Below are 27,906 nucleotides of genomic sequence, written 5' to 3'. Positions count from 1 at the left end.
TGGCCTGCAAGGCTCAGTAAGAGTAGAAAAAGAAAGTTTCTGTCTAGCAATGCTGATTTCAGGAGGATAATTCTTTTTCATGTTTTTTAATCCCAGTCCACCAGTGTACCCAAGCTCTACTGAAAATAACTTTCATGCATTGTACAGTTGCTCTCAGAGAGAGGCTCATTTAAATTATACAGAAATTCTACGCGGCAAAGTTCTGATAGAAGTCTTAGTGACTTAATGATGTGATGATGATGGAGATCCTTTGATCTTTTTTGATGGTCGAAAAACATCAATCATAATTAGGTCTTTTCACTCATAGAGTACAGGGACTTCTCAAAAAAAAAAAATTTCCTTTCCTTTTGGAAATCATTATCTCAGAGTTCCGCTCAATGAGTTATGTTTGAATTAGGGAAGTTCTCTAAGGCATACTCTTACAATCTTCTTCAGTCATTGTGCTCTTCAGGGAGATGACAAACTACAGTGCAAATCCATCAGAAAAAGTCTGTCCCTGCCCTTACAGTCCACAGGACTGCAACAGTGCTTGGGTAAAAAAAAAAAAAACCCAAAAAACAAAAGACAAACAAAAAAACTAACGTGTTCTGGGACATGCTAAGGAAACCAGCTCTAACGACACCTGTGGCTCGTTCGCCTACTCTTTTAAAGAACTTTTGGCTCTTGGCTTCATTCCAGGGACGTGGAAGATTCTCCCTTCACAAATCCAGGTTGAAGGCCCTCATGAGAAGATCCAGGTCTCCGATGTTAGCTGCCTGGAAGAGTTCTGGCTGGTCCATCATGGAGAGAGCTATCCTCAGAGCGGCCCAGATGTTACCTGACATAACCTGATGGGACAGCTGTCTGCTCCGACTTTTCCTTTGCAGACCCAGCGCTGTCAGGAAATTACTTGCTGCCTCTCTGTACAAAGAATAGTGAAAAATGTGAGCATAATTTGGGATTTAAACGAACTCACCTTCAAAAATCTAATAAATGGGAGTTTCGTTTACACCCGACCCCTAAAAGAAAGACAGAAAGACCAGGTCTAACCTGTGAAATAAATGTCAAATATGATTGGTGGACAAATGTCAAAATTCAAGTATAAATGTCAATAGTTGACATGATTGCGATTTCGTACTCTTTCCACTGAGGGTTACTGTTTCTAATTTATCAGTTCTACCGTTCATTTTTAGAAGGTCTCCAAGAGCTCACTAAGTTGAAAATACTACAGACCAGGGTCATATGAAAAATGTAACAGATAGTGTATGTTATTTTAGATTAAGATAAGGGATGGTAACTTTTTATAGGCCTGTTTGAATAATTTCACACAACTATGATGCAGAACATTTCACACAGAACATTTCATATGACTGTGAAACAAACATTTTTCAACAAGATTTTCATGTCAAGTATTGGCATTTTTGAAGATGTATTTGGAAATTCATTTCGATATTTTTTTTAGCCATTTTCATGTGATTACACTAATATTACTAAATATTTACAGCTCCCCAAAGAGCAATTTGTGTTTAACAGTTTTCAAAAACAGTAGCTTTCTACATAGGCCTATCTCCTATCTCCACTTTATTTCCTCAAAGCAAACCCAGTGGAGCTATTGTTACCCCCCCTTGCTCTGTGGTTTGTGTATTGACCTGTGTGCACCCAGGTTGATGCAGCTTATGCCAAGGTTATAGCGTGATCTGATGAAGCCAGGCTGCAGCTCCAGGGCTTTGGTGTAAGCCTCCACAGCCTCCTCACTGCGGTCACCGTTGGCCAGTGTTGCCCCCAGGCGATTCCAGAGCAGGTAGTCCTATGACACAGAAGCGACAAGGCTTTTTTTAGAGTCCTCCTTAAGCTCCCTCAGCCTGGACCTCCTATAGGAAGATATCTGATGTCTCTATACAGCTGCTGTCCAGTGAAACCATTAATAAACCATTATTCACCTGCTAAATTAAAGCAGTGACGTTCTTCCATATCGTCTGCGCTAAATCTGTCTATCTGTCCGCCACCTATGTCTGATATCCATGGAAGCCCCTCACAGATGCAGAGGAAATTAAATAGGCTTTTGTCTGAGGATTTGAAGGTAAGTGCACGATGTTTCGTTTTTGGATATGGACTTTGCCCTTGGGCGTGACGTTCACCCAGTGATTCAGTATGCATAGTCACTGCTAAGGTTTGCGCTGTATGCTAAGTATGGCGGTGGGAGCCTCCATGTCACAGCGGTATCGCCATCCTACTATTACCTCCCATTGTATTCAGCACTGTGCCCTCAGCAGGGTAGCAGATATTACCAATTCAAAACAGCCTCGGGAAGATTTTCTATTGGGTGCAAATGCAACCATATCACTGCAGTACCAAATAGAACTTAGCGAACATCAGTCCCAGACAAGGTGAACTGAGGGGCTGGATCTCGCAGTTTAGAATAAAACTCCGTCAAGTTCTCATGAATTTGGTGACAGTTTTTTTATCTGCTCTAGTGTCTTTTCTGACACTTTACGCCCTTACTCACAAACCGTCGGGGGAAACGCTCTTACGCGTGAGGTTCGGGCGAACTGACTGGTGCCCACCTCTGGCCGCACTGACAGCGCGGCATTGAAGGCCTCCACGGCTTTGTTGTACTCAGCACTGAGGTTATAAAGAACCCCCAGACCAGTCTGCAGGTCCGGGTCGATGGAGTCAGAGTTCTGTTGGGCAGCTTCCAGAAAGAGTTCTTTCACTTCGGACAGCAGGGAGCTATAAAAACAGAGAGATAGGCTGAAATTTAGTGACCGGCAGGCAGCAGAGCCTCTGCCCTTGAGAAAATGTCCTTTTCCCTCCCACCGATATCGAGAGAGAGAGAGAGAGAGAGAGAGAGAGAGAGAGACCCCGATTTGACTCTTTTCATCAGAGACTACACTGGACCCTTGGCTTTCATCTTCTTCGATTTTAGGTAACATCAAGCTAGACCACTTGTTTGAGCAAAACACAAACAAACAAACAAATGTGGGATTTTTTTATGATAAATATCATCTTAAAAGCATTAGCTTTTCAGTATGGACACTCCTCAGACTACAAAGTAACCTTCTCTTTTGCTGCTGATAAAATACTGGCTACACTAAAACAAACAAGAAATATTCACTCCACTTTCAAAAAATGAATACTGTTAAAAAGAAATTGTTTTTGGAAAACCTGTTATCATATTTGACACTAGAAACTATGGCCTTACTTCATCAACGACATACTGAAATACAAAAGTATTACCTGCTCAAATGAAAATCAGGTCTTCTGAAGTTCATCTCACCTGACCGTGGATGAGACATGGGACATTCTCCGAGAACTCGGGGAACCTGGGAGATGGCTCCTATTCTTCAGGAGGTGTTTGTATTTGGGATTGTGTCGGAGCCAACCTAGGAGAGCTTCACACGCCTCCTGCTTCATGCCTGTGTTGGTCAGGCTCACTGCCAAAGCCATCAAGGCCTGGAGGTTGTTGGGGTGGAGCTCCAGACACCTGGAAACACACACGCACCGGGGTGGCATCAAAAGGACCCATGCTTTGATGGACACTAATTAGCACCATCCATGCTTAATGATAGTCACACAGCACCTAATGATGTCTGAAGCAGGGCTCTGGGAATGCTCCCTTTGTGTCTTTCCACAAGACTGTGTTGGATCAACCCTTACAAATCCATTAGTCTTAGAGGAGCTCGACAGTGTTTCATAGGGAAAATCAAGGGTCTGCTTGGTTCATTCCTCATCCTGTTGTTTTCTGTCTCCCTCATGAGTATGTAAAAAGAGGACGTCTTTGCTTTGTTATTTGCTCTAGAACTTAAGCAATTAGAAAAATGCATGAAAATAACTATTTAAAAAAACAGGGATAAACTGAACATCTTGAGGAGAATAATATTTGTATTTGACACATTTAAAAAACATACGACTTGGATTCATTAAGTGCTTCAGTAGCCTCAGAGGCTTAGACTAGACAATTTTGTTGAAATTGTTGAAATGGCCTCTTAATCTTGGTATTATATAAACTTCTGCCCACCTCAAAAAAGCTAAACGTAATTCTGTATTTAAAAATGTTATCTAACAAAAAAAGGTTTTTTCCCTAGGTCTAATCCAGACCTATCAAAAAGAGAAAATTTTCTCTCCAACAGGGCGGCTGTTACAGAAACAACCGGGATTACACGTAAAATAATCTGTTTGACTGTGTAAATGTATTATATAACTTTGTATACTTTACAGATATAGATTTTATGTAAAGAAATGATGAACGTGTTTTAGGGGTGTTTGGGTGCACCTCTGAATTTAAGACTGAAGGTAGCATGGAGGATTGCTGTACAAGATTAAGCCCACTCTATCTCTGCACTTTCCCAGAGGTCTCAGCGCTTATGAAAAGCAATTTAATTGGATCACTGCTTTATTATTCGCCAGCTTTAATGGAATGTAGGGGATGAAGCAGCAGAGAGACAGTCATCTTCTTCCTGAGTGTTACCAACACCCAAGAATGGGGAACTTGATTTCAGACACGGTCTGACTTTGGTGACTTTCAATTTGCTCGTTGTCTACAGTCACGGGGGGGGGGGGCTGATCACAGGTGCCGCAGGGCTAAATTCTGACCGAGGCGAAAGCGCGTCGTTTCCGTCCATACGGACTGATACTTTAAGAATGTTCTAGCAAAAAAACAAAACACCAACAAAAAAATGTTTCCCTCCCCTCTGCAATAACAACTTGTTCCAAGCATGAAAACATGTGAAGCAGCATCGGTTCCCAAATTTTACTCAGAACTGCACTTAAGCTCCCAATACACCCAAGACATACAAGCAATATCAGCAGACTTTGAAATATGAAACATTTTTTATTGTGTGTCTGTATTGATATGAATCATCTTGGAACTTGTCTGCACCAGGGATTTTCCAATATTTTCTTTCAGTGCAGGTTAGACTTCTGCACACACACACAGACACACACAGACACACACACACACACACACACACACACACTTACATACAGGAGAGCTGAGGAGAACACATTAATATTGCTGCTACACCTGAAGGAAATACACTGAAATGTAAGGGTATCCAGGAACCAAGTCTTAAAGTAAATTAAAATATGCCCATCACTCTGCTGAAGCAGCTGACTGTTACATAACGCCACCATAAAGTTTGTGGGCGTGAAATCTGCGGGTTTACTGTTTTAGAAGACAGGCAGACTGGACATTACTGACCTTAAAGAGGAGTTCTTTTCCAACCCTTTTAATTGTACAAATAACAGACTGCTACCCACCTGACAAGGACCCCAGGGAACTGTTACTTCACTTTTGACTATAACTCTGCCAATGCAGTTCTTGCTCTTTATTTTTCGGTGTTTTTTAAAGTTGTTGGTCACCTGAATTAAGTGAGACTACATTCGGTCTAAATTTAAATTACCATGCTGCACACTCCAATGCCCTCTCACTAGATTTGAATTTGATGCCCAGAGGTTCCAGTAGTTGCACCTCCTTACCTCTGGAGGGAGACAATCGCTGCCTGCTCATTCTCATTTTCTGCCTGTGTGGTCCCCAGCACTTGCCAAGCCTGAGAAAACAATGAGGATGGACAGAACACAAAACAACAACAGAGGTTATCACCTTCACTCCAACTGAGCCATGGCGTTCTGTAGAAGCCGCTGAGCTATTCCTGGAAAAAATGATTCATTCGCATGGCTGATAAAAAACTCTCTGATGACTGCCAACTCTAGGACAACTGCTTCCAAGTGTAGCATGGGGGCTTACGAACCCAGGCCAACACAAACAGTGTTTAAACTAATTGTTGTATTGTTGCCTCAGTTAATTGGAATTAGATGTCGTGGAAGATTACTTCACAGTCTTGTCGTCCCCATTCAAATGTTTCTATGTAGCCAATTAAAAATTATCGCCATGCTAACAAGGACTCGCTGATTGAAATACCTGGTAGGATATTTTTTCCATGTCATTCAGGTAATAAGTGTCCTCTCCTCTGAGAAATGAAATGATAATTGAGGTGAGGACTTTCTCAGGATATTGGCAACAAACCAAAGTCATAAAGTGAACATGCTGATTCATTCTTAATTATTGCTCAGTGAATCGTGTGGACTTGATGGAATCTGATAGAGAAACTAAGTAATTGGCGGAGGAGGATGGCCCATTAGACGTGTCTGCAGAGACGCTATTGTGAATCCCCCTTTTCAGCGTTCAAAGACAGGCTAGCGTTTCATACCTAATATTACAATTCAGATTTTAATCATTAGTCCACTGAGTGATTTATGAATCCACAAAAAGAATTTTCCATGTTCCTTTTTAGAACTGATTCTTTGGAACACCATTCTGTGTCTCAGAGATACATGTAATTTATCTGTAGGACTGTCCGCCATGGCTTGTCTTACTACATTTTGTACACATTCCACATTTCGTACAGAATATCTAAGAGATTTTGGTGCACTTGGATCAATAAAGCTGAAGGTAATTCTGGTGGGTGTAATTCTAGAGGAGCTTCCTTCAGTAATACAAAACATAAATAATTCCTTCTGCTTAAACTAGTACTGTATGTATTCTCTTTATAGCCTGATAATACTCTACAGAGATTAATATAACTATGTACTGCACGGCCAGTTTCATCTAACAAAGAAAGTACTTTGGATTTTTATGGAAAGCTGTTCTAGTGCCAAGTTTATTGTGGTTTAGAGTTGACGTAAGGGCCAGGTGGGGTTTACATCAAATGTGAAACCTTGATTTATTATAAATATTGAACTTGTAGCACTGAAGTTACAGAAGGCAAGGATGGCCATCTGGAAGGGAGTGCTGGCCCAGGAAGAATGTAGAGTGAACCTATCTACTTATTTATGATTTGATAGAGAGACCCTGATGGACCGTCTACTAACTACTCTTCCTGAACTGTCATTCTGCTGTCAGAAAAGTCTATAAAAACATCAATATCCAACACAAAACCAAACACCAGCAACCAAAGTTAATCACAGCGTAGCACCTAGCATTTACAGACAGCTTTGACACACCTCCATCATCACCACGGCCCATGGCTTAATCAAGCACAGATCGTTCTACACCTCACTGCAAGCCAGAGACGGCTAGAACTCCCTCCTTCAGGGCTCATGAGAGCGTGTGATTGTTAAAAAGTGCATCCGACGTGGGAGAGAACACAACCGGTACTTTTCTCTGTGTGAACGGCGCAGATCACGCTGCGGGATTGACTGACTAGCAGAAACGGAAGAATGCAGTTGTGTTCTCGATGTTGTCATCTGCTGCCAATATAGATAGTGCTTCTACTTTTATTTGTTCGCCCGGGCTGTTCATCGTTCCCGCGTTCGTGGACGTTCACCTCGGAGTCCTGCGGATCCTGCAGCACGGCAGCCTCGAGCAGCAGGACGGCATTAGGCAAGTCTCCTTCGCGAGACTTCCGAACACCCTCTTCAAAAGCGTTGGGCCAATCTTTGTAAGGGTTGTCTGTGTGGAAGTAGTACCCCTGTGAGAGACAGAGAGAGCGAAAGAATGCCTTCATCAATATTTGCCTTCTTTGTCCTTCAGTAAATACAGACCAATATACAAAAGGAGTTAAATATTCATGGGGAAAAAAAAAGTTGAGAAAATTGATCGCATACTTAAATCCGTTTCTGTCAGCACCTCTGATGGGTCCAGCGCGGAACCCTGTTTAATGTTAACCTCTGCATTTTGGCTGTTAAATTACCCAAGTGTGTTTCAGAGCACTGAATGCATTGACTTTGTAGCAAGCTTTACTTTCATTACCGTTTGAAAGGTGTACTTGAAATGCTACAGTTATTTCCTTTGAAATGAAAAGCTATTTTCTCTCAAATGAAAAGTGCTCTGAAATAAAAAAAACAAAACAAAAACAAAACAAAAAGAAAACAACCCAAAATAAAAGGTGAATTCCCTTCATGTTGCCTCAAATCTAATCCTTCAAACTTTATCTATCTCTTACGTAACTAACAATGAGCATTACTGCAAAAACTGTTTTCTCTAATGATAGACCTGCTCTCAGACCCCTCTTTTAACACCAGGGTGCTTGTTCTGGTTCTTTGGGGGATTTGGGTTTGAAGATGTACCTTTTCGTGAGGCGAGACCGTAGAGGGGATTTGAGGCTGCTCGTTTTCTGTCAACCAGTTCCTCCTTGCCAGCTCCTCCCATTCTGCCTGCATCTTATCCCAGAACTCGGTGTCTGACTGCAGGAAGGTTTTGCCACGGCGACGGACAGAATAAGAAGATGAGGTGAGGGAGAGATCGAAGTGAGGAAAGAACATATCAGTGGCAAGGCACAAGTACTGTTTTTTTTTTTTTTTTGTGTACTACAATATCTGTTCCCTCAATCTCTGGTACGAGCGTTGAGTGATGGGAGAGGGAGAAAAAGATGATGAGTCATTGTGCTTTGCAGGTGTTTTTGCGGCACTCAGAAGTTCCAAATCTGTATCGACAGACCTCTGAACCCACGGCGCTGGAGAGGCTGAATAATGAATTGCAGGCGCATGAATATTGAGGGAGACTGGGGATGCATGGCTGAGTCACTCAGGTCCTCAATCATATGATTACTGAAGTCATACTGGTATTACGATTCAACTTTTGATTTTCAAAACGAAACCCCCCTTCGCCCCTCATCATGCGTATCAGTATGACTATTCAGGGAACAAAAGTTGTAAAGAAAAGAAAATTCCATTTACTGAAGGTGCACACCAAACACGATGAATTGTACTTAAGCTACAGTCGATTTTATTTATTTTTTTTTTTAATTAGAGGTCTGTGACCCCTGATTAATCAAACATACAAAAATAACATTCACGAGGAGAGGGACTAGAGTTTGTGCAAAGAGTATTTTTGCTGATACCACTTGCCGCGAGTCTTTGCCATGTGTATCGCCCTTCACCTTGCAAAGCCACAGGCGGCAAATCCTGCTGAATCTACGGCAGTGATTAGTAGGCCCCTAAAGGAGAGAGTAGGTCCCTGCTTTTAAGGAGAGAACATTTTCAGTACCTCTAGAGACTAAATCTGTTCTTTTCAATGAGTGCTTGTTGTGCTTTGTTCGAAGCTATAACAATGTTAAGGAGAAGGCATTTTGTTCGGTGCCTCCCTCTGCTGTGGCGGATAATTGCTCCTCAAGCGTTTTGAGGTGGGCGTGTGACTCGCTAAGTGGCCAATTACTCTAATTGGGCAAGACAGTGACAGCTTAGCGCTGAAGCACCCCGACATATCAAAAGTTCAAAGTTCAAAGATCATTATCTCTGTCACCTTATTGCGGCTCTCCTGGTTCAGGCTTTCACAACAGGTTAAAATTAAGTCAGGTTAATATGAGTACCGCTATAGATCTTTCGCAGACAGGATGAATCTTTGTGTCTCTGAGACTTTTCTCACCATTTCAATTGTTCCTCAAAAAGAATGAGGTCCATTCCTACTTTTAGACACAATACAACAGAGCTTCAGGAAGGAAATTCACTTGGTCAGTTGATTTGTGAATGACGATGTGAGAGAACTGCCTATCCTTGACTGACATCTCAGTCAGAAAAGTCCAGAGCCGCTTCCCTGAGAGAATAATGAGCCACGCTTGTGGTTTTCCTTGACTCTGGCTGGCAGGCGCTTTTTTTTTTTTTGTTGAGGAGCATCTTGAGCGGATCAGACACCACGTCTGTCATTTAACGCCCCCCCCCCTTTGTCTCTACTCAGCTCATCCCTCGGTTACCTCATGGCTGGCTGTCTTTCTGTCAGGGAGGGGCTGCACAAAACAACTTGTATGCGTGTGATAAAGTCAGGAATGCGGCGAGAAGAAATCTAACAGGGATGACAGGGGTCTTAAGGTCCTAAGTGGAGTCCAACCCTGCTGCGGACAAGGGTCAGCATTTCACTCTCTCCTTCTTTCTATCCCTCTCTTTTGCCCTCTTTTTCTTGCTGTTTGATAAATGACCAGAGTTACTGCTTCCTGCTGGAGGGAGGAGACTGCATTTAATTGGTTGTTGCTGCTGAGATAAATTGGCTGTAAGATCACAACCTGGGGGGGGGGGGGGTATTTCTGCTGGGGTCCTCTGGGGAAGACAGATTCTGGAAGCCCCCAGGGGTGTTAGCACAGTTAAGGGCAGGGAGATAGCGGCAAACTGTTCTTTAGGTAGGAGAGATGATGGTTGTTTGTTTGTTTGTTTGTTTTGCTTTTACTATTCAGAAAGCAAAACCCTGTATCATCAGCCTGTGTGTTTTTTGAAGTGTCCCGGTACAAGGAAAAGTGCAACATTTTCAGATCAGTTAACATTGTTTGAATATCAAGCATTTGCAAATGCAGCAAATGCAAACGCAATTCCTCTGCCAACTATGCCACCTTCCTACCTCACACCCGCATTAATTCTCAGCAGTATTACTGAGGAGTGTAATTTATGCTTCTCCATATCCACCTTCACCTTTGGAGCCCAATCCGCATATGCATCAACACAGCCCAGACCCTTCCGCCTCCCAGCGACTGTAATTTTAGTGACTCTGATGAAGTGGAAATGTGGAATGCAATGCATACAGTGTTTATGTGGCGTCTGCCAAAACATGTCAGACCGGCATCGAAATGAACTCCGAGATTCATAGCCTACTTCATGAATACATTATTGCAGACATCAGTAATTATAGAAATGCCAGATGAAATAATACCTGTCGTAGCATTTGAACACCAGGCAAGTCTAGAAGCTGCAGACTTATAGTGTGGCCATAAAATGTAATTAGGAATACATTGCTTATCAGCAATTCAGAAGCAATTTATAAACTTGACTGGCCAAACTTTGGGACCAGTTTGCTGCATGCAAATGTGAAAAGGATCGTGATTATTTATTTTATTTATTTATTTATTTCTATTTTTTTTTGCCTTTGCTGTTTCAGCACTTAATTTTGACAAAGATGGGCCGAAACGTTTCTCTTCCCCAATTAGCACTTCACGTCTCATAACTCAGCGGTATTCCATTCCAGAGAGAGTATGTACTTATTGGATACATTAGGCTCCAGCTTTGCATTGAGAAACAGATGAATTGATAAACTGTCAGGCACTTGGTACGTGGTGGGGCCTCCCTGTTGTTAAAAGCATTGCTTGTCACTTGGCATCAGCATAAATGAGTGAGCCTGGCGGTGGAAAGGCGACAGCACACTGAAGCGGAGCCCTGAGCAGAGATATGCTGTAAGACAAGCCCCTGTCTTTCCCCACTCCTCCAATAGATTTCTGTCTCCTGTTATAGCACTGGTGGGTCCCCAGCTCGCGTTACATTAGCGGAGATGCCAGGCCAGTTGCTTGATCTCATCTGTTTTGGAAAATGGTCATTGGGATAATTGCCTGGAAACCCCTGACGAGGAGCTCCTGGAGTTCCTTTTCATCCCTGGAGTTTCTTTTCTTCCTGGGTTTGTGATATCTGATGAAAGGAAGTTTACCCTGAAGGAATGGAAATGCGGGATTGGAATTGGAATGATTAGCTAGCGTCAAACATGGATCATGCCATGCCATTGCCTATCACAAAGAGTGTATTATGATTATAATTGTTGAAGTTGTTTGTTACATGAAGTCTGCTTTGATCATACTTCATGTTAAAATGTCTGTTACTCTGCAAATGACTTCACTGTGTGTTAAACACCTTTCATGTTACTCATGCTATTGATGCAGTCCTTATTGAAGGTTTATCTAGTTTGTGAAGATCAAATTTATTACAACATCTAATAATTATGATGTATCAGCTGGAAGTGCTCTCATACAAATGTTATTTGATCACTCTGTTGGGTCACTCATCAGTCAGTCAAGCAAATCATTTCAGTCACATTGGCCTCAACATAACACAACACTACAGTGAGTGCTGGCACCGACTTTTGCTTTCACCATAGATCACTGTAAGACACAGTAGTTTCCGCAAGTATTGCTCATGGTGCGTAGTCATTTAGTTTAGCTGACAGAAACTTTTGAGCCTTTGAAAAATAGGCTGATATTTGATGTCAGCAGATTTGAATTAGATCTGGATGCAGAGAACCGTACACAATCCATTAATGCCCCCAAAGAGTCAACGACTCTTTTAAAATTTTTAAAAGGTGTGATTAATTCTCTCAAATCCATGCTAAAGTTATACTGTCATAGGCGGGAAAGAAAGTTTCTTATCTGTTCAATGATATATACACTACCCCCCAAAAACTCAATATAAATGAAAAAATATCTAATTTGTGAGAAGAGGCTCGAATGGTTAAGTTGGTCTTCGCTACGCTAATGCTACGTGAACCTCTGGGCAAAACAGCATACCTCAGCACCTAGTTCCCTACTCTTCCTGCAGTGTCTCCATGGTTTTAATGAGAATGCTGTTTCTTCATTAGCACATTCCTTCTCCCCCATCCACAAAGAACTCAGCTGGACATGACCAACACCCTCCTTTATCATTTGCCAACTAAATTAAGTATAGGCCATATATTCAACAGTCTTTCTCTCTCTCTCTCTCTCTCTCTCTCTCTCTCTCTCTCTCATATTCTCTCTATCCATCTGTCTACCCATTTTATCCCACTGTCACAATGGGTTCATATGTGGTACATTGTATTAATATGACCCAGTGTGTATGTGTGGGTCTGACAGGACAGTCAATCAGTACCAGGCTCTGCTTTTAAGTGCTATTCAGTTTTTGCTCTCTGTGCTTTTTCTTAATTTCTGACTTCCAGCAATTAGGCAAATGAAATGGATTGGAGGCTAGCCTGGGTGCCACTGAAATAAGTTTCCAAACCAGTTGAGCCATCTCTCCGGCTCTTAATCAGAATAAATGCGCGCGGATGTGAGGCTAGTGGAGAGGACCAAGGAGCTTTAACAGAAGTGACCTCAGACAGAGTCAGCTGTTCTCCGGGTGAGGGTGAGTGTTCAGACCTCCCCAGTCAAAGGCCACGCGATCGGGTTACTGATCAATCCCCTGACTGTCCTTCTGCATTTCTGAGTGACGCGATCCGCTGTCACTTCAAAATCAAAACGCATCTATGGCGACCAATGACCAGAGGGCTCTAGATGACCGAGGTCATTAAAGTTGGAAAGCTTTTTCCTTTAATGGCACCAACTTCCTGCCGCTATTTCATTATTCATTTGCTTTTGCAAACACCCCTTCCCCGCTTCGTGTGCTACATCTCACAGTACATGGTCGCTGTGACACAGGGAACTGAATAGTCGCCGATTGTCTTACAGTGTCCGGCATGGACCGTGTCCAGCACTTTAGCTCAACGGCAGTGGTTTTCATGTGGTCAACCCACAGGATTTACAGGTGGTTACTGAACGGTTTAGGCTCTTGTTTGTACATTAACATTGCTTGTGACCACAAAAGAGCCAGTGAATCCCAAAGAAGGAAGGGTACCTCTCCAAACAGCAGATGTTCTTTTGGCAACAGCATATGGCAACATCAACATATGGCTTTCTAAGGTGATTGTGACACTGTGACGGACGCAAACGAATGGAAATGTTTTGTCAGCGCCGATAATGAAACATGTTGAAGACATGTTGAGACATTTTGCACCATTACTTGTTAAACCCTTTGGAGTTAGGGATAGAGAGATTGTTCAGCAACGTTCAGTTTTTCTTGTTTTTGTTTTTCTGCCTTTGCGTCAAAAGCCTTAATCAGTTTTGACCCATGTGTTTTTCTTACCTTGAAGATACATTAGGTTGTTTTGACTTATAGTCAGTGACTAGTAATGTTACCTACTGGGGCAAAACAAGTATTGCGGGATCCTCAGGTGAAAAGCCCCTATCTAATTACTGTAACCATAATCTCCTCTCTGCAACATAACGCTGTATGTCTAACTGAGAAATTACTGACCTATTTACCCCTCCATTGTTAGCTGACGGAAAATTGGATCCTCAAATTTTTTCTAGGTCGGCCACCCTATGCACTAGAAAGCGGACTGTATATTCAGTGAATTATTAATTAGATATGACTGTCAACATATTGTTCTTATGACAGGAAGCTGCACTCATTCAAATGCAGCGGAGCAATGAAAACAATGACTCAGCGAATTGGATGAATAACTTCTCCTCTGTATGAATGAGTGCGGTGACAGATCACACGTGACTTCAGCTTCCAGCACAACTTTCCAATACTCCAGTTCTGGCATATATTCTTACGCGTCTAACTCGTAATTAAAAATGTATTTTGTCTCGAGTTACTGAATACCAATGTGTGCGGAACAGACAGGACTGAAACTGTCCTGCTTGTGTTTGTTAGGTTCCCCTTCAGGTTTGAGAACCAGAACCAAAACCTGCTTTACCTCCACAGCTGCCTTGGCGCGCTCAAACTCCTCCTCCAGCGACTGGTTCCTGGACAGGAGAGCGCCTCCCCATCTTTGGTCTTTGCTCAGACAGCCCTGTTAGACCCAGAGCCGCAGTGTGAGTCAAACACAAATAGCAGAGCACTAAGGTCATCCATCCCTCCATCTCTCCATCCTCGTCTGACAGAAGGACAAGAAACAACAACAACAACAACCACAACAACAACAACGACGACAGCGACGACAGCAACGGGCGACGACAAAAGCCCGCCTTGGCAAGCCCCTTGTACATACCTAGGCAGCATGCCAGCAGCAAGAGCAGAAATGCCAGCATAGACAGTACCCACCTCGCGCCCACTCTGTGCCCACATGCCCCCACCTTCTTCCTCAACCCTCGACATTACGCAACCATTTGTCCTTACACAGCGAATGAGAGGCCTTGATGCATCCTCTGATCTCTAAATATCCAAATACTGCATGCGTATTCATAGCACTGATCCGAATCGCCAGAAAAGTAGGCATGCTACACATGCGATAAGCCATGTTTCCTATTATAATACTAGTGATATACATTTTTTTTTTCCCTCCATAAAAGCGAATAAGGAACAATGGGAGAACTAACTGTAATTGGCACCTGTCACAAAGGGTCATTAATCAATAAAGCGAGGTCGCAGTTATAATGGAGAGAAAAGCCCTAGAAGGGCAATCAGTCTTTCCTACTCTACTGTAGGCTTAGTGTGCAGTTCTGATGACTAATGAGATCTGTCAAGACCTTATGTCTGCGCAACAATTGCCTTTAACATCGCACTTTCCATTCCCACAGCCAATCAGATTAAAGAGCCTGTCAGAGTCAAATTTAATTAAAGCTGGCGACTTATTTGTATATCAACCACTCTCTGCGGGATCAGACCTGTGCAATTTCCTGTACGTTTTTATGTAATGCTATTAATGTTAAACAAGCTAGTTAAGAAAAATACTGAGAAGTGCAGTGGATTGCCATATTTAAATCAGGCTCTTGTGTCAGACCGGCGTGCTGGGAGTGAAAACACTACTCCATATGATGTAATATAGCACGCTGTACACCCGCATAAGCAGGAGGTCACTACAGAAACAGAAGCTGCTGTCAGAGGTGACTACATCCGACTGAGTCCTTGTTCTGGTGGGAGACAAATTTAGCATTTGTTTGTGTGTTGTTCTTCATCTTTAGACACTATATTTAATCCCTCCTGTATGTTTTATTTAGCAGGATGTTGAAAAGGTGATGTATGCCCATGCCTGCAGTGGTAGACACCCTATACTGTAATGGCCGGAGGAAGGCTACTGAATTATTCATGAGCTATTAATCTGATAACGACAGACAGCAACAAGGGGGAGGGGCAAGCCCACCAAGTAAAGCAGTAGGGTGGAAGCTTGTAACATTTGTACCTTGTAGCACCACAACAACAAAAACATATATGTAATTGGTTGATGCAATGATTTTTTTCCTTCCATATCAGATTTGATTGGATGGTATGGTGATGCAACTAGCATGGTGCAAATGTATGAACCTTTTTTAATGCAAAAGAGTGCAGAGAGAAGCTTACATGTCTTCCACTAACATACTGCTTGTTGAGCTGAAATGAGAGAAGTCTACGTGTTAGCACAAAACAAATGGGTTTACACACGTAGGGTCACAAAACAGTGAGCCAGTACTTTTAACGTTCAAATGGATGGGAATTGTTTGGCAAATGTAAAAACAATTCCCCTCAAACATTTTAGGTTTATGACAGCACATTGCACCAGGGCAGCTCAACTCCGACCGATGAATTCAAAAGTCCTGCTGGTTCCGTCTCTGCCCACAAAATGTCAGTAATTGACTGAAAGATTGGCCACACCAATTTCCCAGGGAGAAAGTAGTCTTTAATCAAAGGGACAGGACAAATCTCGACAGGACGTCTGAGTTTAGGGGAGTTGAATAGCCCCGTTCTGTGCTATGTTGATCAAACTAATCCATTAAAGTAATGTATGAGGTGTTCAGCTATGACAGGGTCTGTTAATATGGATGACAACAGTTATGATTTTTTTAATGACTGTTTGTATGATCATTTATCATTACTAGTGTGCACTTACTTGAGTAACAGGGTTCGCCTCAGCTTCCACTTTGGCATTGATCTCCAATGAGGTTTTGGTGCCTGTATCTAACTGTGTTTTGTCTATAGACCTATAGGGAGGCGTTATATAAAACACAGATATGAGAGAACAAAACAGTTCATTTCAGCCTTAAGTGGCTATGTATCAATCCAGTGTATCACTATTGTACAACTCTAAAAGTGTTTGGGGGTTAACAGCACAGCATTAATTGTTTGCTGTTGAAATTATTCGACCAAAATGCTTTTATTAAGAATGCCTCATTAGAGCAGAAATAGAGGAAAATTCTGGAAGGTATCTCTGGTTTGAGGACATAGAAAAAGAAGAATCTGACCACAGCAACTCGCTGGATGCGTTTTTTGATGAACGCCGTCTCTCCAACTTCCACTTCCTGCTACCGTTTCTTTCTGGGTGAGTGCTAAGCTCCTCCCATTTTTCCAGTGGGGAGGGAACATTTACTGTAAACAAACAAAGAAACAAACAAACAAAAATATATAGATGCAACCCTGTTTATCTGTGATTTAACATGAAAAAAAAAAAAAAAATCAAGCATTGTACAACTTAAAGTGTGACAAGCTCACAGTTAGTCCAAGATAATAAAAATATTTGATTGCTTTAGCGAAGGATCAAGTTAAATCTATGATAAAGAGATTTCCATGTATTTTTTTAAATTCTCATTTCAGTGGCAAACAATCATAATCCTCAGTTTTTGTGTCTTAATCACACACACAATAGCAAATCAGAAAAGCATTACAGGAAAATAAAAAAAGATTAACCACAAGGCTAAGTAAAAGTGCTTTAAAAACTCCCTTTGGAACACTTGAAGACATGTTTAAATGAGGTGTTAAAAATGCTTCTTCTTTTCCATTTTGATGGTTTGTTGATGTGTGTGTGGAATAATATGGTTTCTAATGCCACTAATTGTGGAAAGTAGTTCAAATGTAAGTGCTCACTGATATTTGTTGTTATCTCATGCATTTCTTCCAAAACATTTAGCAATTTACCTTCCCGATTTGAACAGTCATAAAACTCAATGGCCTTTTCATCTTTTTACCATTAAACTGAATATAATGATTTACGTTTAGATTAGTGTAGAAAAAATGTTGGCTCGCATTTCTCTCATTACTAGGAGAATTATGTAAACTTGTAAAAGACGTAGTGCTGTATTTAAAACACACATGGAACTTTGAACTCGAAAGTTTAAAATAATGTCAACTTAGATATTAGAATCACCATCCTTTCATAATTTTTGTTTGAGAATCACTGTCATGTCGTACATCTGGTACCTGAATCCAATGAGATCTTCTCTGGAGTGCGGGAGCTTGGTACACTCTGTTCCACGTCCACGTGGATCAGCTCTGTGTCTTCTACCTTCTTCCGATGTGGTGTGCACTTTGACGGCTCACCTCTGGAGGACAGCGGGCTTTTTCTGTCTTTGCTGTACCTTCTCTCACCAGGCTCACTCAAGTCCAACAGGTCCAGGGTGGAGGACAGAACTGGATAGAGGAGACATGGTGCAAGAAGATTAAACAGTTGATGCACAATCATCATTATACAACTGAGAAGCTGTCGCTTGCTCTTTAAGCAGTGTTTATTCTAACAGTCAGAGGGATTCATATATCTGTATATGTGTATATATATATATATATATATATGTGTGTGTGTGTGTGTGTGTGTGTGTGTGTGTGTGTGTGTGTATGTGTGTGCTCTCTTGTATACCACAGTTTGTGATATCTGTATTATGTATGAAATACATATGAAATTTCTTCCGCTGTAGATTTTAGATTTACCACTTATGCTGAGCAATACTGTCCCCCTCTCACTGGCCGAGGTACACTTGCCTAGTCTGTCACCATACTGTGAAAAACACTCGTCTTTGGAAACAGCATGAATCCTGTGCCCTCAGTCAAGACAGCAGGCCTATGATTGGCTGATGGCTTGCTAGTTGGAGGTCCAAAATCCTCTTTAGTGCTCATCAGTGTAACTTTAAGTGTGTATGGGATTGATATGGCTTTGACGTAGGCGAAGGCCCCTGCCCATGGAGGATGTTGTGTGCTTGGTCCATTAAGCAATTTCCGTCTGAGCTGGCAGAGTGCCGGCTGTAATTCAACCCCGAAAGCCTCCCCTCCGTTCTCAGTTCATTGTATGGAAATGACTCCTCTCTCTCTCTCTCTCTCTCTCTCTCCCCCCCGCCCCCCCCCTCTCTCTCTCTCTCTCCCTCTCTCCCGCTCTCTGTCTAAACTGGAGGAGTGGTTTATGCCTTGAAACTTTGAGGACTGACTGAAAACCTTCATTAGCGTGTGCTGTCGAAGGTAAGCACCGTGCCAAATTAGTGCATCAATCCACAAGCATCTGAAGCCTTCCGCCCTGAAGCAATATTCCACTTTCCACCAGCTCATTAATATACTGTAAAATGCAATGGGCTGTGCTCTCATTAAATTTACTTATGGGGAAGCTTGCACCTCTGAAGGTGTTTGCTGGAGATCGACCCGTTAAGTTTCTCACAAAGAGGCAAAACATGTATTTTACGTTAGCGCATGCGTTCAGTAATACTGAACGGAATCGGTGCAGTTAAACCACTCGGCGACTGTCCTTCCTTTTAATTTTTTATTTATATTTTTTTTGCTGTTGTTTTTTTTTGTTTGTTTTGGTCAGATCTGGGAATGTTTGCTATCAAGTCCTTGTTCTTGTAAAAAAAAAAAAAAGAGGATTCTGTAACAATTTTGTATTTTTGTTTGCAGAGAGCTCTGCTTTATAATTTTCATCTCTTGGTGAGCTCTATGTTCAGAGCAATCTCCCCCGTAATTAGCAGACTGCCGTTTTATTACAAACAAACGGAGAAATCCTGTGAATGTAATCTGTTGCCAATTAGAGTAGCTCGTGTTCCTTGATGTCTTTTGCGTTTCTCAAATGATAAATGCAATTAGGAGTCAAAGGAAGCGCTCTCGTGGGAGGAGGAGGCATCTAAATGTAGGGTTTGTGTTATCAGAGGAAACCTGTGTTTCCTATTGATGCTCTTAATATTTCAGTATCCAAGCATATACTCGAAATGATGAGTCTGTGTTGCAAGAAGACCCTTCAAATCACCTCCAGCGCCATTTAAATCAGAGGTGATTTTGTCTGTTATTGTTGTCTCAGTGACAATCACTGATGCATGGATGTAGAACGTCTATCAGGAAAAAAATTAGGACAGAGACATTTGATGATCTCAAAAAAAAAAAAAAAAAAGGAACAGTATTTGAATACTTGAAAGGAATGCTTGAAATGATTACTTGTCGTCAAATTCCTAGAGAAAAAGAGAGCGAGATCACTGCTTTTCACCGAAAAGAAATTACAAAGGCGCACAAAATGAGTTGGACGCTACCTTTGAACCTGAGCAAAAGCACACTTGTCTATTGTTATTAGTATCAGAATGTGAACTGGTCAGCGGGGGGTTGTGGGAGGGTTGGTCAGTGAGTGGGGGGTCCGTGTTACCGGTACCTGCTGTGTTGGAGGTCACTGGGCGTGCAACTCCATCGGATTTAGTCTCACACAGAAAGTCATCGATGGAAGGGCTTAGCAGGGGACGACTCTCTTGTTGTTCACTCACCAGCTGAAAGAGGAAGCAGACACAAGAACTCAAATCTCACTAAAGCTTTACTTTTTTTTTTTCTTTTTTTTTTCTTTTTCTTTCATCCCTCCCATCCCTCCGTTGAGCGGAAGCAAAAAGGACGCCTCTTTATTAGGGTGTGTCGTCTGTCATCGGGCGATTTGTCGGTGAGAACTATCGGTTCCCAGGACGGAGCCTCTGCCTTGTTACAGAGGGATCCCTCATTTTCACCCCTCGTCCTAGCGACAAACACACTTCAGAAGACGCTCTCTCACACACTCCTTACTTTGTTCTGACAGAGGGAAAATTGAACCAAAGCATTGTGTGTCTGTGGCCGAATTGGTGGACTCTGTGTGGACTGTGGGAGAATGCAATTAGGGACATAGCCTAGCATAGCTCAATCAGCCATGCTAGACCTTCCGAAGCTGAGTACCCTCTCTCAGTCTCTCTCTCTCCCATAGTGTTGTGTGTATACATATATATATATATGTGTGTGAGTGTGTTTGTGTGAGTGTGTGTGTGTGTGTGTGTGTGTTTGTCACTAGGGGTTGTTTATGTTATGTTTCTGCTCATGAGGTGGTCTGGCACGTTACTGAGAAGACAGTGGGGACCAGGTATTTTAGGCTAAGATGCTTAAACCAGAACCAATAATCCTTTCATCTTCTCGAAAAAAAATGGAATCAAATCTATCACTACACAAAATCCTATCAAAGGAAAAAGCCCAATTCAGATATTTTCTTTCCTAATGAAATCTCATCCACAGCATTATGGAGTGAAATTGCACCGTGTATGCGGTGCTTACAAAAAAAAAAAAAAAAAAAGAAGAAGAAAGAAAAAAGAAAAGAAAAAAGATGTTTGGCATCTCTGTTTCTCTCTGCAGCTGTGATTCACTCGGAGAATTCCGATAAAGGTGCTGAAAATGAATTAGCAGCAGCGGTATCAGAGTGCCATGTGACCTGAGATGGGGTCACGTGCTTCAGTGACACCACCCACAACGCTGTGAGGCGGGATCTTAACTATGACGGATGTTGCTGCAACGCTGCCAGAATTAATGAACTGGAGAATTGTTTGTCATTCATGCCAAATTGGAAAGAAAAGTGAACCATATCAAAAACATTGACCCCATGCAGATTTGTTAATTACAAACTTCGTTATTAGTGCTTAACAGATTGTTGTTGTTTTTTTGTTTTAATGTTTGGAGAGGGTTCACTGGCTCACTGCATTTCTGAAATAAAGATTAGAATTAAAAATGTAGGATGAGTGCAGCTTTAATGGAAGGCCATTATGGTCCCAAAGCTTAGAAGATTTGATGAAACTTCTCCTTAAATAATGAGGATACACATGATTCCACTTTTTTACCCCTTCCTTCTGAGGAAGAAAACAAACCAAGAGACAAAATATACAAAGACTACTCCATGCTATCTGTTATGACAAAAAAAAAACCCAAAAACCCTCAGATAGTCGCAAACTCTCAGAAAGACCCAAATGGAATATTTGGGAGGAATATTTGTCTTCTGGTAGGTTGGAGCATTTGCACTTGTGTGCGTGTGTGTGTGTGTGTGCGTGAGTATGTGTCGGTGTGTGGTGAGAGTATATGTGTGTGTGCTTGTGAGTGTGTGTCGGTGTGTGGTGAGAGTATATGTGTGTGTGTGTGTGTGTGTGTGTGTGACTGTAGTCCTGGATTGTAGAGTTCTTGTGAGTTTCCCCTCTACAGTTCTGATGCAGCGGAGTTAATTGAGTTTTGGGAGTAGTCTGGAGTCAGGCAGTGTTGGTGTGTGGCTGATTTGCCCACACAGCCCAGATGAAATAGATGATATTACCTGACTTCACCTCCTGTGCTTGCATCACCCTATACAAGTCTGAGACAAGTTTGAGAGAAATGCTGATGTTTTATTATGGGCAAGTCACACTTAAACAAATCTACCTCAGTCATAAACAGTGCACTGCAGAAGTCTGATAGCAGACTGAGTCTCATTCCAGAATTTCTTACTCAAACAAGTTTTCTATCTGAACAAAGGCTAATCAAATGATATAAAGTCATATTGTCTGATTAAAGAATAATCCAAAAATATAAACTGAGACAATATGTGCCTTTAGTGCCATAAGAGACATATCAGCAATTAACAAATATAATGTGTATTTGTTTGCATGTGAACATTAGATTGAATACGGCTGGGTAATGTAGAGAACATGGTCTTTCAGCGGCCGATGCTGCCATTTGGGGGACATTCACATTATTAGGCCCTCTTACTCATATTTTAATATAGCATAACTTCCTGTTGTCTGAGTCTCAGCCAAGACATAAGCCTTAATGAAAGAGCCGAGCGATTAAACACAAGTCTTTTAGGACACTGACACTTAATTGGATGATTCTTCTGCTGTATTCAATTAAAAAAAACTGCTCTGCATTTTGGCATGGATTTAGAGAGGACTGCTGACTGTAGCAGGAAGTCTTTTTGGGGTGGGACCCATCCTGGTAATTAGCAAAGATGTCTTCAAACCATACTGCAGGAGAATTTCTCCTCTCTTTAAAGACATGGAACAACAAACAAGTCCTTTCCTGCTTGAGTTTTGATTTATTCATCGCAGGACTGTTTTGTTGAAAGGCAGGCGTTGGCCTCACGGGCCACTTTTTCTTTTTTTCTTTTTTTTTTTTTTGTCAGGAATCGGAACTCGGAAGCAACAGCAAAGAATCTGCAGCTTGTTGGAGATTTGCAGTGTGCTGAATCCTGGTAAAACAGACAGGCCAATTTTCCCCTGCCTGACTTTCTTGTGATACCAGCGGAGTACGTTCAGAACAGGGACCAGTGGCTCTTAATGTCCTAAAAGGCTCAATGACTTTATCTCACAAAGACAGATGTCTGATGTGTAAACAATGCATTTGACAAAATTGACACCATCCAAACACAAGTTTACTTGTGCTTCTTATTTCCATTTCAGAGGAGACTGTGTGAAGCACAGCAGCTGTAGGATTTTTTAAGCCACAGTGAGTGAAGCAATGCAGAAATAAAGTTCTTTCAGAGTGATGATAAAGGCTTTGTTGTTGTTGTTGCTGTTGCTGTTATTGTTGTTGTTACCATAATTAATATTTCTAATAATGAATTTCCATTCATTTGTCTTATTATTACCATATATGCACAAGCTGCGATGACTTGCAGATATTTGTCAACAATGTAGTTGACAGGGTACGTAATGATACACACACACACATACACACACACACACACACGCATATATATATATATATATATATATGTCTATATATGTCTATATATGTATGTCTATATATATGTGTGTGTGTGTGTGTGTGTATATATATATATATGTATATATACACACACACACACACAGATATTTGCTTAGGAGTGATACATCAAACAAGATTGCATACAAATTTCTAAAGAGTACAGAGAACGATTGCAATTAAGATAGGCCTTCTGGGATGCCTTGTATCTGTTTAACATCAGATAAGAGAAAATGAAATGCCAAGATCTAGTCTGAAAGTTTGCATGAGAGGAACTTTTTCCTCTCTCACTGAGTCATCACTCATCCTCCTGCCGAACTAAATCCCCCTTTTTCTGACACTCGTCTGTTTACCTGAGCACCCCGCCCATTCTTAAATGTCAAACAGGTAAAGAACTCACAACATCAGCGAAAACCCACGGCCGGTTAAACGCCAGTGACGATTCTGTGCATTACCGCGCACAGGAGTGTGTTAAGGGTATCGGGTGCTTAGAGCAGTTTATTTATTAGCTCCACGACAGTTCAGGATACTCCGCTGAGGACAGTGAGTCAAGGTCACATTCAGAGGGTAATTGGGCTGGGCTTATTAGGTGGTGCGAGGTTTTCGCTCGCCTGGGAGTTTCTACGTGAAACGGGCTTTTTATGTCCCTGCCTGTCCCTGACATGGTTCTTCAAAGCACTTACAGTAATTGGCAGAGACCTCTCTCTAAATAATGATATAGGTTAACCTTTCCACGCATCACAATAGACCTCCACAACTCCATCACTAATCACCTACTTAATAGGCATCGAAAATCCACTCAATTATACCGTGTTGAGCAAAAAAACAAAAAAAAAAAAACCCCATGAATGATGCTGACTGCCTGCACTCCCACCAATTAAAGGAATTTGTCCTGGTTCACTCTTGAAGACAAGGGGAATTTTCTTGAGTCGACTTTCTAGCCTCTTTTTTTTTTCTTTTCTTTCCTAGCCTTTGGCGACAGAACCTATTTCAGTGCGTTCATCGCCTTGGACTTTTTCTTACCCCTTTATTTCTGTGCAAAGCTTATCATCACTTTGTTTACAAGAGCTCTAGGGCTAATACAAAAATTATATAATGGAAAACTTTGGCTAATTGCGCCACCTGGGCATGACTCCAAGTGAGATCTCTTAGATGTTGTTGTCAAGGGAACCTGGAGCCGATTAAGCTCACAGGAGTCTTCAGAGAAGTGTGAGGTGTGAGGAGTAGGGGAGGCGGCGGGGGGGGGGGGGGCGGGTGTTCAAGGCGTGGAGTAAGTTCAAAAAAGCATTTATTTTAAACAATAGAGATCACAATGTGCTTTTTTTTTTTTTTTTAAATATGCTGTCAATTACCTGATATGTTTTTTTTATCATATGTTGTCTCCTCTTGGAATAAATGGAATTTAACACCTTTGTTCAGTGGCGAGGGTATTATTATGTATGTCTATAACAGAGTCAGATTAAACTACAGTTGCTCTATGTAGAATATTTCTATATTTATAACACTGACAGGTATGATTACATATCTGTTCTGGAAGGACTCAGAAACTAAAATATACTTTCATTATTACTTTTATACTTTATAACTTATTACTGAAAAAAGCCAGGGAGCTGTGGGTTTTACTGACTGCGAGGAAGAGTATACAGTGGATGGAGGCAGAGACATGTCCATGGTTTTTTGAACGAGTGTACAGTCGATGGAGGCAGAGCACTCTTTCACAGCACTCTTTCTCTGGTTTCTCCGTCCTTACAAGGATGGCACCACCCCAGACACCAAATCGCTCCAACTAAATGTGACAGGGAGCGAAACCACTGAAGAATCTGTATGTCTAGACCTTGGTGCTTTACACACACGCACACACACACACACATATGTGTGTGTGTGTGTGTGTGTGTGTGTGTTGCATTAATTATGAATATGAAAATGGGAAAATAAGTGGTAGCTCTACCGCTACAGGGCTTGTAAAGCGGAGCCACAAAAAACTGGCTTGTCCTACAAACGACTCCCAGGGACACTGGGCTAATGTCATGGAAAAAACGTCTCTGAAACCAGTCGACAAATAATGTAATGCCATGAAAACGTGCCAGATCAACCTGGGGGATAAATGACCGTATCAGTAAGAGCCAACTCTTCTTTTCTCTTAGCCTGTTCACAGTTCTGTCTCAGCTGTCCACACAGTCAGGTATCACCCTAACTTCAGTGGATACAGTCATCCACTGCTACTGAAACCCCTGTTTTGATGCCTGATTTGAAAATAACCAGAAATAGGCCTGTGTCCTGTCCTTTACGTAGTTCAAATGCACCAGAGGAATGATTAAGTGAATCCATATCAGAAAGATTGACTCTAATAAAGCAAAACCATTATACATAAACTCTAATGGTCTGTAACAAATACCTACATATAATAGCAAAAGCTGATGATCTGTTAGTCAATAATCTCATGTGCTTTTCCATGAGCTTAATGTTGCTTAAAAAAAGTAAATGAGAAAGTGTTTGAAAAACAACTTCTGAGGTCCTATTGATTTTCATCAATTTCCCACATTTGGCTCAACACACAGAACCAAATGTGACCAAACTGTCAAAACGTGTACAGTTTTCCTTCACGCTCTCTTCTCTTTTTTCTCCACAGTTTCAGACGTGCTGTTCTAAGTGAAATGTATAGCTGACATAATAAATGGGGTGCTCAGAAAAGGGCTTTTGCTGAAGCCACACTGTCGTCAGTGGAGAATATCGGTCTGTTGGCACCTTAATTAAAACAGCGGAATGTTGGTGTGTTGGTGCTCTAGTGATGTGACATATTACAGCTCTGTGTAACACCAGACCAACATGTATACAGCAAACCTTAGTGAGACGTAGGTCTCTGTAAGATAACAGATTCATTTTGCCTCAGTTTCATGCTATTTTGTATTGAGAATGCTGGATTCATATTTAATATAGGAATTTATGAATACCTTCCATTCCAATCCTAGCATAAATGACTGAAAATCATGAGGTACGAGGCATCCAACTTCCCAACATACACTGAGTGAACACCCACCCGCTGACAGATATGTGGGGAGAAGTACTGAAATACACTACTAAACAGTGGATCAGGTTATGGCATCATTTCCGTTTTACGGCTGACTGACTGATAGTTTTCTGTGTGAGTGAATTAGTGCTATAGATCCAGGTTGAGGAAACAAGTGCTAGTCCATGAAATATATTTGTCATTTAACCTCACTCATCACTCATTAGTATGAATTATATATTTACAGCATGCAGCAATACCTAACAAACCTGAAACACACACACACACACACACACACACACACACAGTGTTTAGTTAAATAGTAATAGAATACAGACACACAAACAAACAGCCAGGTGTTGAGCTGACAAAAGCACTGATGCTGAACGCATGCTAGTCAGAATGAAGCACAGATAATGACTGAGAAACACACTGGCATTAGCATTAGCATTAGCGAGGAGAGCTAAGGCACTCAATGAAACAACTTCTCATTGAGTCTCATGCTTTACAGAATTACTTTAGAGCTGCAGAATGTGTCAGGAAAAGCCACCAAGTTTAGCTGCTTATGAGGTGTAAAAAATTCAGTTTTATGAACTATATGTCTCACCAAGAGTAGGAATAGCTTAAAGAACATTACGGAGAAAAGTTCATTCTCTCTGATTAAATATAGCAAGACAGGAAAGGTACTTTACGACTGTCAGGGCAGCCATTTCCTGTTATTAAACTAAACTAAAATGTCCAGGCATGCAGAAACCTGTTCTTATAAAGATACGATTACTAAAAAAAGAAATTATATAGATAAAGAATACCCCCCTCCCCCCAGCCCCCCCCCCAAAAAACAGTCACGAATTGTGATCGTGGCATACATTGTGTGTGGCAAAGATAAGAAACGTCTGCAGGATCCATTTAATTAGCTGAAAACCAGATGGAGCGAACCATATGACAAAACGTTATCCAATTACATAAACTGCTCCCTTCATCTGACTCAACATTGTGGCTGTTATTACAACAATCTCTTATATGAATAGTGAGCGGCTACATTTTATACCCCATAGAGCAGCTTAGACATAAAAAAACAAAACAAAAAAAAAACAGGACAGCATGTTAGACTTGGTTTTTGCTGTGACTTTAAAATTTTGATAGAGGTAATTTATTTATTTACTTGTTTATTTATTTGTTTTTTGGTTAGATTTGCTAGTGAAGGTCAGATGTGGCATTCTTAAAGGCTTGCCAATGATGGACGTCACCAGCAAAAAATGGAGAGTCTCTCTCTCTCTCTCTCTCGACTGTGATTGGTCGGCCCACCTTGGTTGTCACCGTGAGGAGGGGCTTCCCTTCTGATGACGCCTTATTGGGTATCTCCTTCAGCACCATGGCAACAGCCTTATCTGCAGCCCTAGAGTCTTTCCCCTACAACAGTGAAATCAACAATGACTCGTGTCAGAACAAGAATGTCCAGGTATTTCAAATGGGCTTTAATCTCCTATGGGGTGTCATTACAAAAACAAACAAATAAAAAAACATTAAAACAAAAACCAAAACTGGGAAAAAAAAAAAAAAAAAACTTTATTGAATGATGAAGGAGCCACAGTGTGAACATTATTGGATGTTTGAACTATCCACAGCACACAACAATATGGATTTTTACACATTATCTAAAAAATGACAAGCTGCAGGATAAGCGTGAAAACACCTTCTCTCTCTCTCTCTCTCTCTCTCTGTCT

General features: G+C 41.5%; 1 protein-coding gene across 1 annotated transcript; it reads right to left on the bottom strand.

Moving 5' to 3' along the window:
- Positions 1-698: 698 nt before the first annotated feature.
- pex5la (peroxisomal biogenesis factor 5-like a) lies at positions 699-27,586 on the bottom strand. The gene is made up of 14 exons (XM_030791410.1): positions 27,488-27,586; positions 19,823-19,934; positions 17,629-17,838; positions 16,677-16,800; positions 16,325-16,415; positions 15,799-15,828; positions 14,216-14,311; positions 8,047-8,163; positions 7,305-7,448; positions 5,458-5,528; positions 3,257-3,463; positions 2,544-2,709; positions 1,629-1,786; positions 699-900 (listed from the first exon to the last, which is right to left on the bottom strand). The coding sequence occupies exons 1-14, from the start codon at positions 27,554-27,556 to the stop codon at positions 699-701; spliced, it is 1,797 nt and encodes a 598-aa protein (XP_030647270.1). The 5' UTR covers positions 27,557-27,586.
- Between the last annotated feature and the right edge of the window lie 320 nt (positions 27,587-27,906).

The sequence above is a fragment of the Chanos chanos genome, chromosome 14 (genome assembly GCF_902362185.1).
Source record: "Chanos chanos chromosome 14, fChaCha1.1, whole genome shotgun sequence".
In the NCBI taxonomy this organism is placed as follows: Eukaryota; Metazoa; Chordata; class Actinopteri; order Gonorynchiformes; family Chanidae; genus Chanos; species Chanos chanos.
Note: the sequence above shows the minus strand (reverse complement) of the source record. Positions and strands in the feature narration are given on the sequence as shown.